The following is a 12136-nucleotide window of genomic DNA, read 5'->3' as shown; positions in this document are numbered from 1 at the left end:
TGCCCTTCCCTTCACCGGGGATGTGCTTCCACAGACTAGCTCCCCATTCCTCCTCAGGTGTCCTGTGCATCTGTAAAGCCAATGTCATAAGCTTCGAGCCATTTGTCAATGTCATACCCACAACAAAGTCATGCACCAGACATTTAGGGATATGGACTTTCTTGTCTATAGAGGACCTTGCCGGTATGCTGTCACTATCACTGCTTGACCCTGCCTGTCTGTCCTTGATGTCCAGCTACTTTAGATTTAGTAAATGAGCCAACACGATTTTCTTTTCTTCTATGGCTCTCTCTGTCTTCGCTCTCTTTGCCTCCTTTGCAAGTTTATTTTCCTTCAACTCCATGACCAGTTTCTTTTCCTCCATTCTTAACAAGACCATCTGTAGCTTGAACTTACTATCCTCCCTTCTTTCTGATACATCCTCTGGGGAGAGCTGTGGGAAGACATAATGCTGCCGGCCATGGCAGGGGGCTCCACTTCACGGGTTAAGTCATCCCCCTCAACTGCAGGTGGCACCATAGGAAGGTATCCACCAGGCCCTTCCATCTCATCATCATCTTCTGTGGCTTCAACCATTGATAGGTGAACTTCCACCCCAAACCTCAGAGCCTTTTGAAACTCCGCCTTTCTGTGGGTTCTCTTAGCTGTGTAAAGAATTTATGCAACACTTCAAATATTAATAAAGTGAAGACACCACACAAAAATAGTCCAAAAGCAAGTTAGACACATTGGATTTTCCATAATAAATACAACCAGACCAAAACGATAAAAATGCAATCAGCAGAACCAGAGATATGCCATTTTTAAGATTTTTGTGAAAATGGCACAAAAAAGCAAAACCTGTAAAATGTGGTTGTGCTGGACTGGGACAAAGTCATAAGTTCAGGCCTACCATAATGGAGCACGGGCCTGGTCAACAGAGTATCTTAAATCCAGGTTACCAGAACATTGTGAAGAACCACGTGGAATATGCATTGCGCAGCCAAAGAGAAACGTCAGTTACGAGATGGAGTGAGGCTGCGATGTGAGGGCCAACATCATCATCAAGAAACTGATGATGGGGCTTACAATGTGAAGTCCAGCATCAGGGATGCAGCTCACAGTTGGGCAATGTATCTGTTCCAAGGAGCTGTGAAGCCTGTTGTATCCCCGGGGCTTCAGATCAGGAGTCCAGCCAGCTATCTCTTGGTGTCCCTTTGGGTTCTGGTTTCAAGAGGTGCAGGTCCAGTCCTTCTTACCTAGCCAAGAGGGCAGCAGGCAGCAGGTCAAAAGTCTTTCAGAACAGCAGCAGAGTGGCAGTCCTTTCAGCAGCACAGCTATTTAGAAAGTGCATTTCATTAGCATGCATACCCATTTCACCTTAATACATCAGTGTGAGAGGGATGGGCGGAAGAAGAAACAAGTAGGCCGGATTATGGGCTCAATTATGTTATTTATTTGAGGTTACAGGAAAACAAAACGTCAATATGGGCGAATCGTGGTCATCTTCTCTCCTGAATAATGTCTGGGAGGTCCTCCCTTGGATTCTCGGCCGTTCTTCTGCTTGAAAGAGGGAAATGGGGGTGGTCCCAGGAGGCTCGCTGGAGGGAGAGAAGCAAAATTCTGTCCTTGTACTGGTTTGGCGGGACAGAACCCTTCACCGATCAAAGGAGCCCATAGGGGTACTGCATAACCAAAGAAAAAGTAATGGGAAGAAGGGCGGAATATGAGGGAGAATTGTGGTTTCCACGTAAAGAAAACAGATCAGATTCCCAGATCGGGTGTGGTGTAATACATTAGACGTCTCTGTACCAGCACAACCAGTCTCTACAGAAACGACTCATACAACAGTGGTGAATTCAACAAATGGCAAGGTGAGGGGGGCATGAGGGATAAGGGTAAGAGGAGGAGATGGTGGAGATACACATACACACAGTGAATATCAGTGATGAACCCTTATGCTAATCCAGCCCTCCCCTTACTCCCTCCCTTCACTCCCTCCCAATCCACGTACTGCATCAGCCGCAACTCTCCTGAGCTGCGGCGGCTCTCCAATGTCCTCCGGGAGCATCCACCACTCCTCCGTCCAGGAGTCGGGTCCTCTGTCTCCTTCCGGGTCCTGGAGGTTGGAGCCCTCTGTGGCTTCCTTCTCGTCACTCATCAAGCTTCCCTCTTGGCATGACTTTGGCAGCTCGGCGTCCTCTTGTAGCATGGCGTCTTGCTGTAGCACTGTGTTTTCCTGTACTGCGGCATCTTCTTGCTGTAGCACGGTGTCTTCCTGAGGCGCGGCGTCTTCTTACTCCTCCGCTTCCTTCGAGCACAACCAAGCCGCTTCCTGGTTCTCCGGTTCTGCCTTTAGTGGGCGTGACCCTGCCCTCGTGTGATTTGATTGGTCATGACGTCCCTGTGGGCAAGGAGAGGCCAGTGGTATTAACTCCTGCTTCCCTGGTCTTGATGGAGCATTATTTGCGGTGGCAGTGTCCGGGGGATTTAAGGGCAGGAGCGATATCGTGGCATCCCCGTCGACCCTCTCACAATCAGATTATATCAGTATGTTGAGAAGTATTTTTTTTAACATGAATTTAAAAACATTTATTCACCCCCACCCTCACAACAATGCCAAGCGTGAACCAAGATACAAGTCAGTTGTTATGTGTACTCTTTGGGTGGGGCTGGGTTCCTATTATACATAAACAACATCATACTTCATTAAATCAAACACAGGAGAAGGCTTTGTACAGTGCGGATCAGAAGATATGTATTTTAATGTCTACTTAAATGTGAAAATGAAGAAAAAGGAGTGCAAATGAAAGTAAACAATTGTTATCACACAATTTGGTTAAGTGTGGTAGCTGGTATTAATCCCAGGTTTTCTTGTTTCAGCCTGTGTAAATAAGCTACCCTACACTCACCTTACCACCAAACCCCAATCCCAAACCCCCAACCTCCACCTTGGCTGGCATCAATGCAGCCCTCAGTCAGATCACTGGCCACATTTCCTGGCCCCTTCGAAAATTGTTGCGAGTTCCTGTGTTCTAGAGGCATACCTTTGAAGTACACGAGTGCCCTGCCTTCCTGGTCCTGGCTCCAGACTAGCTAAGGAGGATGTGCAGGCCTTTGTGTGGAGGCGGACCACAGCCTATTCTTGTGTAAGTGGGGCTGGGCCCAGCTCCTCCCTCCCATCCTGATAGTGAATGGCCCATCCAGTCACACCTAAGTTACCCATTCTGTGTGGCTGTTTAGGTGACATTCACAAAGCCCAACTGTCAACTACACTTAGTCATGTCACTCAGAGAAAGACCACAGGCACCAAAGCAAATGCTGTTTTTGCATCAGAGAGTGCTTGTAGTTGCGTCCACTGTCTTTGTTGCAAAAGGAGTGGGTATTTGATATGCTAGAGTTTATGTATACACTTTGCTGAGTGCATCTGGGGCGTGATGTATCAAAATGTCATGCGGGAAAGGGCAGCAAGACAACTTGCTGTGCTGCATCAAAGTGAGAGGACAGGAATGCAACATATTTATTTATCAAAGTATGTAGAATTCCTTCTCTCTCCCTCTGCTGCCTAGCACAAATGCAGGCACCATAGCACCATGGTGCAAGGGTGCTGCGCTACATGGCACCCTGGATTATTTTGCGCAATAAGGCGCATCTCCCTGCACGACAACAATCCTTATAGGCAAGGGCAACACAAAACCTTGATTAGAGCTGTGGTGCATGGTAGCAACCTGACAGGGAGGGTGGAGGAACATAGGATTGGAGTGGTCATCAAGTGATTGCTACTGCCAGGATTCTGTTCCGGTATAAGTTAGCCAGGTGCTCGCTTGATCTATTGAAGGGATGTCAACTCACGTCACTCACTTTTACATTAGTAGGATATCAAGGGTGTCTGCATTCTTCTCTGTGGCTTTATGTAGCTCATAGTCCCAATCTCCATGATGTGCAGTACACAAAGGAATACTGACTTGACCTTGGAATACATTAATACTATAAAATGTAATTTTAGGTTAGGATTAGGAAACTAGTTTATCTGTCTTAAAAAGTACAATGCTGTGCCTGTCAAAATGTTTTTTTGTAGAGAGCACCACCAATTATTGGTTTTTATCTTCTTCTTTCAGAAGCACCCAAGGGTGAAGAGAGCACCTGGGCAATCATATGCCACCACCACCAGCACTGGCACGTGGACCAACCTCCACCACCAGCCACAGAAGATGGTTCTGCTGGCACCTGTAAATTGTGTTTATTACTTCTTACTTTTTATTCCCAATAGTAAAATTATGGCCGTATATATTTTTTTTCTTTCAGCAGCAAACTTTTTCCCATGTGCAGCTTTCTTCTGCTCCCTTTTTTAGTAAGCGTTCCCTCGCCCTTTTTTAACATGTCTTGTGTAGTACAGTTAAGAGGAGAACAGATTGTTGGTAACGTAAAGAGCCCCACAGGCAGGCCCAAGTATTCTATTCAGCAAACATGTTGGTTGAGAAGGCTTTCTTGATAAAACATTCAAAAAGTACAGGGACAGAGATAGAGTGATCATGGTCATGGACCCCCCAAAATTGTCTTATACTAGCAGTTTCCATGATAGTGCAGCATGGCAGGAATGACATACCATTAAAAAACACTACCATATTTCCTTTACATTCCCTTCCACCCTTCATTGCATTTCTCTCTTATCCTTTTGTGGTTTTATGCCTTTATTATTCCATTTTTGGTTGATTCAATGACTACCTGGTCTTTAAAATGTTGTCAACTGACAAACCAACCTCCCAAAGTGATACATTTGATAGAAGAAGATAATGCTATATTGCTCATCCAACTGTAGTGAGGTATTGCTGTTGTACATTGTGCAAAATAAAAACTTAGGTGGCTAATCTGGTAACTAAAATGGTCACATTATGTTTTTCTCTAGGCACAAAGACAACCAGTGCTGCCCTAACAAGCGCCAGCCAGCCAGTCAGGGACTTTGAAGAAGGCCCAGTGGGCCGAACGTGGAGGAGAAGTGTCGGGACCCCACAAGTCTTACCTGATTTACTTGTGGAGCTATCTCGCGGGAACGATGTGAACAACCTCCACCGTTCCCCTCCCTACATGATCAAGATGAATATACAGACCCAGGCAACAATGGAACCAGGGGAGGGTGCCTATAGTTGTCGGGAAAGGACGTCGTCGGAGAAGATCAGGTGAGGAATCTTGCTACACTGGGGGCGCTCTCCTGGGTGTCGCCAGCTAAACAGAGGAACAACAAGCAATTAGTGCATCTGCCCTCCCTTCTTACTGGAGCATACACACATACGCAACAACCAGACAGTATGAAGAGTTGATAACTAGTCACCTGGCACATGAAGGTATATTCCAATATGAAGTCTCTCAAGAAGTGGAGTGGTGTGGCTCACTGGTTAGAGGCGGCGGACCCGGGAGCAGAGGACGGCCCGGGACCAGGGTTCAATTCCCGACGCGGCAGGGTCTTGGACCAGGGTCAACGGACTCGATAATTCTTGCCTCGGTGCCTACTCTAACTAGGGATCACACTCGGCAACTCTGGGCATTAGCTTGCCTCATCTCCACAACGGCCCCCCACATACGCCGGGGATGCCTGGTTTCACCTTGGAAATACCCAGTAGGATCCATCTCACAGGGAAAGCCAGGACGGGTTCCCCAGTGGTCTACAGCGCAGAGATACTCCTTCGGGAGTCGATTCTAGCGCTTTAGAAACCCACAATCAATCAATCAATCAAGAAGAGGGCCGTATCAGGACTCCCGACGTCTTATGTGAATAGGGTGTAGAAATGTCACGCACACTTGCATGACGGTAGTAGGCAGTGAAGAAAAACAAGAGCACTTCTGCGCTGGGGAAGGACAAGAACTATCCGTGACGTGAACACGATTGCCTGTGTGTGTCATGAACAACAAGATGTACAGGCGCTCCTGCGCTGATAAAGAAATAATAAAGAATACTGTGACCACGCTTCCCTTTGTGTGTCACGAATAACAAGGTGTTCAGGCGCTCCTGTGCCAGAAAGGAACAAGAAGTATACGTAATCACGCTTCCCTTTGTGTGTTACAGGGAGAACCAGGCTTCTAGGCGCTCCTGCGCCAAGAAAGAAATATTAAAGAATACTGTGACCCCGCTTCCCTTTGTGTGTCATGAAGAACAAGTTGTTGAGGCACTCCTGCGCCGGAAAGGAACAAGAAATAACCGTAATCATGCTTTCCTTTGCGTGTCACGGAGAGAACCAGGCTTCTAGGCGCAAATGCGCTAAGAAAGATCAAAGAATATCCGTGACCATGCTTCCAATGCGTGTCATGGGGAATATCAGGCTTTTAGACGCTCCTGCGCCAAGAAAGAGCAGGAGGGGATCGTGACCACGCTCCTCAAGGCATGTCGCAGATGGCAAGTATCGGCACTCCAGTGGAGTGAAGGAAATCAGAAAAAGCCGCAACCACGCTTCCTATAGCGTGTCACGGTCACGAACCTGCAGAGGTGCTCCAGCGGGAGTCGGTCCCAAGGTCAAAGGTTCCTGTGTAACAGCACTGGTGAAGATCCGAGGTGCGAGTAAAAGTGGCAGGCAGCAGCTGGGAATCAGTACTAGAAGCACTGACGGGAATGAGCGTCGCAGCTATATTTGGCCTCACCCAGAAGTGCTTCTTCGTGTTCCGAGCACTAGACCGCTGACCAGCGGTGCTGTGCTCCCGATACCGGAACCTACCACACACGCATCAGGGAACCCCCTGGTAGGGACCATGACAAGAAGTCCCACTGGTGGCAGGGACAAGTGGTAAGTTAAAGTCAAAAGAACAATCCCCTTGGAAGCAAATAGTCAACCACAACACCTGATTCTCACATCCACCATCAAACTTAATATCAGTCAACCAGAGCCAACCAAACACAGAGGTGCAAATAATGTGAACTCAAAAATCAAGTCAGAAAAAATGTTTTCTTTTTCAATTTATTAAAATAGTATATATACATAAAAGCTGAACACAGTGTTAAAAAACATATATTTAATGGGAAAATTAAATACTCAAATATGTCGTTCAATTACAAACAAATATTCATAAATACAAAAACTGGTTAAAAAAACACACAACAACAGCAAGGGGGAAAAGAAGTAAGAAAAAATGTTTTCAAATCAAGAAGACATAACAACAAAAAATGGGATATTAGATGCACACAATCAGATCAACAAATTCTTGTCAAATGATAGCCATAAAGTGTTGCACATGTCATTGATCTGTGATGTATTAAAAAAACAAAGCATCAACGCGTTTCAGTGGGTCCAACATTCTATAACCCCCACCTTCTTCAGGAAAGCCAATATCTTCAGACTTTGTTTCAGAAGTTGTAAATGAAATAAAAAATGAATACATAACGACCATTTTGCTCACAACTAGCATCCTCTGTGGGTTTCTCCAACCCTGATGTCACACTCGCACTCAGACAGTCAAATCTTCAAGCATACTTCCATAAACCACTGAACCTGCCACCGGTCTCAGCCGTACTTCATTCACTCATTGAATTGGCAGCAGAGGGCAAACATGCGTCAAAGTAAAGTTACTGCCTGAATCCCTGAATTGAACCCTGGACGGGCATTAACTTTACTTTGAGGCATGTTATTCATATTTTATCATAAAATGTATGGTTTTTAACACTGTGTTCATCTTTGATGATGTCCCATTTATGCCGTCCCATTTATGCCTGGGTGAGTAAGTAGGGCTGGTGTGGGATATTGTTTAATTATAAAGATTCTGTAACAGTGAGCTGGCCTCGCTTTCACCACATCCCCTCATCAGGTGTGTGATCCATTTATACTGTAAATTATTTAGTCACACCTCAATAGATCACACAACCTGGGGGAAAAGGGTTAGAGCTTTGATGAATGGATGCGAATGGGGAGATGTGTAAAGGTGAGATAAGGACAAACACAACATTTATTAAGTTGATGAGAAGCATCATTATCATTTTGACTGGTGAAGGAAATCAAGGAATGACACTGTTCAATTACTAAATGCATTTCAAACAGTTCTTCAGCCCCAGAGTCCCAAGTTATTCATTTGCTCTGTTACCTATGTTTGAAAAAAACAAAATAGGGAGTACCCACACAGTGGCTACAATTTGCTATTGTTAAGAAAAGAAACATTATTCTGTATTTAAATGTTAAAATGGACAGTGTCATGTTATGTTATGTTATACTTATTTCTATAGCGCGTGACTCACCCGGGGGCATCTCGGCGCTTGACTAGAAATTTTAGCCTGAGACTAGAAACCAAGAGTGTGATTAGAATAGAAAAGCCTTAAGATGTTTCCTAAATGTGCTAATAATAGAGATTTTTCAAAGGGGATCAGGTAGCTCAGTCCAATATCTTGGAGCTAGATACGAGAATGATTTTCCTCCAGTGAGACTCAACCTTATACGCGGTACTTGTAAAAGACCAAGAGCCTGGGACCTTAGATTTCTGTTCGGTACGTGTTTAACAAGTCTCTTTTGAAGGTATTGAGGGCCTCTTCCATTAAGTACATTATATATGAGACAACTGATCTTAAAAAATGATGTCTTTCTTCCTGATAACTAATGGCGCTCTCGCAGTAAGGGAGCCGAAGGAGAGCCCACTGGGCGATTCAGTACCATCCTGGCCGCAGTATTCTGAATCACCTGTAGTTTGCCTAGCGGGGTCTCTCCTACCCCTGCCAACAAGGCATTGCCATAGTCCAGGTGGCTGATAATCATGGCCTAGGCCAGGGTTCTACTGTGGTTTGTGGGCATAAAGGGGAGGATTCTGCGAAGCAGACACAGGCTATAATAACAAGAGCTAGTTGTGGCGGCAATGTGGTCTTTCATAGATAGAGACTGGTCTAGTTTTAGCCCTAAATTCTTAACACATTGTGTTGGGACAGGAGCTACTCCCAATTCTGAAGGCCACCAGTGATGAGGTCAACTAGGTGTGGCTTTTTTCATTAGCATTACCTTGGTTTTGCCGGGATTCAGCTGGAGACAATTCTACGTCATCCAGCTGGAGATCTCAAGCATTCCTCTGGCAAACCGTGCTTTGTCTGCTACTATATCTGGACCAACAGAGAACATAAGCTGAATATCATCAGCATATGAGATGATCTCGAAGCCTAGCTGTTCCACTATCTTGCTAACGGAGCCATATAAATATTAAATAGGGTCGGGCTCAGGCAGGAACCCTGAGGTACGCCTTTGTCTAAGCTGATTGAATCTGACCTGTGAGGTCCTAGCATAATTGTGTTCTGCCAGACATAAAATTCCGCAACCACTTCAAGGCTGTTGCCTGGATGCCACAGGAGTCTAATCTCTCCGCCAGCACTTTGTGTGAGATGGTAACAAATGCCACGGAGAGATCTAATAATATCAGTATTACTGATCCCCCTTTATCTATTTCTTGCCTAAGCGAATCTGTAACTACTGAAATAGCAGTCTCTGTACTATAACCCTGTCGAAAACCGGATTGTGATGGGTCAAGAATTTCATTTAGCTCCAGATATTGACTTAGTAGCTTATTGATTATGCTTCCCAGCAACTTACCCAGCAGGGGTAGTAGAGAAATCGGACGATAATTGCAGAGTTCTCGTGGTTCTGCTGTTAGTTTCTTCAAAATAGGACTCACAAATGCTTCCTTCCATATTCTTGGAATATTCCCAGATTGTATGCATGAATCATGCATTTTGAGAATAGCTTGCACACAGCTGGTAGCTAAGAGAGCCATCGTCTTAGGCAGTGCATCTGCATTCTTCTCAGAATCACCTTCTTGGGTGCAGGGCAGAACTAATCTGCTGAGCAGGAGTGTTACAGAGCTTTAGTGCTGAAGAAGAAAAGGCCTGAGGAATGCAAAAAAGTAAATTGTCAATATTGTAGAGTCATGGAGAAGGTAAGCTTCATGGTGGATTGGGACCAATTGGCAATGCATAGGCTGGTACAGATATGTGCGAGTGAGAAAAATATTTTACCCGCAATCCCAGACAAGTAGCTGCATGTACCTAGCTGATCAATCGCACAAATGCCAATTGTCATAACATTCGGTTGAGTGCGTCCATCGTGTGTCATGTGTCCAGTGATAGTCCCCCCAGACCACAACCACTTAAGTAAAGGAGTGTGACATTTGAGCAAGCACATTACTTGGCATTTCCTAAATCAACGCACCTCCCTCCAGTTCACAGAACTGAGTAGGCATCTTTGAGTCATGCTGTTTCCCATTGAAGTCGATAGGCATCTGGGGCCAGATGTACCACTGTTTTTAGTGGTCACAAACTGATAATCGGGCAGTTTGCTGCCACCAAAATGGGTTATAGCATGTACAAACCCTATTCAGTGAGTTAGCAATATATCACAGACTCGTAAAATAGGGTTTGTGAGTGGCTATTAGACAAGGGCATGCCATGGGCATCCCTTCCTAATAGAGATTCACAAGGGTTTGTATGATTTTTTTGCAACTGCAAATGCGGCTCAAAACAATCACAGTTACCACCCATTTCAAATAGGTGGTAAGCCAGCCGCAAAAGGGGTCACCGGGGACCTTCTCCTTTGTGCGTGGCAGTGAAAATATTTGTTCATACCTGCCAGTGTCCCCATGGCCCACTGCTTGAACTTCAAAAATGAAAAGAAAACCTTTTATTTTTTTCTTTTAAATGAATCTCGTTTTTCTTCAAGGAACCATCCCTGTGTTATTGCCAATGGGGGTCACATATTGCAGCCTCCCTCATGAATATTGATGAGGCAGGTAATTTGCGACCCCATTGGGAATTGCTAAATGTGTCTGAGACACATTAGTATATTCCGTTTTGGAAGTCAGAAAAAAAGTAACACATTTATAAAAATATGCAGGGGGTGCTCATGCGGCACCCCTGTGCCCGGGGGTCCACCACCTCCTTGGGCTATGTCATTCATCGTGTGGCCCATATAACCTCCGCCGCAGCACTGGGCTGCCACCTCCCCAGGGCTTTGAATATAAATAATGCGGGGGACATGGCCCCCAGCTGCCACGGGGACCAGCACCTTCCCGGGGCTTCATTACAAGGAATTGCCCTGAGCAACATCGACAGCCCCAGGGACTGCCACCCCCGGTGCTAACTGAAAAATAAATGGGGGGTATCTGGCCCACCACCCTCTTAGGGCTACATGAGAAATAAATACTAAACCACCTGGCAGCCCCAGGGACTACCAACTCCCCGGGGCTCAGAAAATGTGTATGCAGGAGATCCGTTGGGGACCCCTAGGGACTATCACCTCCCTGGGACATTTGCAGTTTGCTATGGCTTGGCAGGGGACTGCTCCCTCCAAACATTCTAGTAAGCGTAAGCGAGGGCAGAAAATGCTCTTGCTTATTAGAAGTGGAGTAGAATTGCTTTTGGAAAGAGGGAGCTGCATGTTAGCAGTAACCCTGGGCGTAGTTTGTGAAGTAGCACTACCCGAAGCTACGCGAAGCTACGCGAAGTGCACTTCGCACTATGCGAACTTCACGTAGCACTACACGAGCTGCGTAGTAGCATGTTCGCACTGTGCAAGATGCATTTTCAATGATTGCATAGTGCGAACAAGCATCCGGCACTGTGCAATCATTGAAAACGGCATCTTGCACAGTGCGAGCTGAAGTTTTCTGCCGCTCGAGTAGATTTTTACTCGAGCGGCAGCTTTCTCAACGCGAACTGGTAGTTTCTCATCACGAGCGGTCGCGAGCATGCACGACCACTCGCAATGAGAAACCTGACCTCCCAGCGTTAAGAGTCTCGCCGGGATGTCATTTTGCTTGCTCGCGGTCGCGAACATGTCGTTGAGGACCGCGAACAATCAAAAAATGACCGCTGCACTACGCTACGCTGTGCGTGTTCACACAGTGGTACGTGCAGCTCGCGTAGTGCGAAGTTGCGCAAACTTCGCAAACTACGCGAGCGTAGTGTAGTGCTTCGCCCAGGGTTAGTTAGCAGCTCCCTCTGTCCAAAAGCAACTCTGACACCCGCAGGTAGTGCGAAGTTGCGCAAACTTCGCAAACTACGCGAGCGTAGCGTAGTGCTTCGCCCAGGGTTAGTTAGCAGCTCCCTCTGTCCAAAAGCAACTCTGACACCCGCAGGATGTGGGCAATGCCCAGGGCCTGAGGGGGTATGCAGGGTCCCCCGGTGGTCCCCAACTTGAAAAACTGAGTGCTC

At 46.2% G+C, this 12136-nt stretch overlaps 1 protein-coding gene across 3 annotated transcripts in view; it reads left to right on the top strand.

Moving 5' to 3' along the window:
- The window catches only part of LOC144755038 (uncharacterized), a 446749-nt gene that overhangs the window by 211050 nt on the left and 223563 nt on the right, over positions 1–12136 (top strand). For all 3 annotated transcript variants that reach the window (XM_078643488.1, XM_078643489.1, XM_078643490.1), the window contains exons 3-4: positions 4098–4208; positions 4886–5156. In XM_078643488.1, the coding sequence (XP_078499614.1) occupies positions 4098–4208; positions 4886–5156 (382 nt within the window). The remainder of the gene's footprint in view (positions 1–4097; positions 4209–4885; positions 5157–12136) is intronic.

The sequence above is a fragment of the Lissotriton helveticus genome, chromosome 5_1 (assembly GCF_964261635.1).
Source record: "Lissotriton helveticus chromosome 5_1, aLisHel1.1, whole genome shotgun sequence".
Taxonomy (NCBI): Eukaryota; Metazoa; Chordata; class Amphibia; order Caudata; family Salamandridae; genus Lissotriton; species Lissotriton helveticus.
This window is presented reverse-complemented; position numbering and strand designations above follow the sequence as displayed.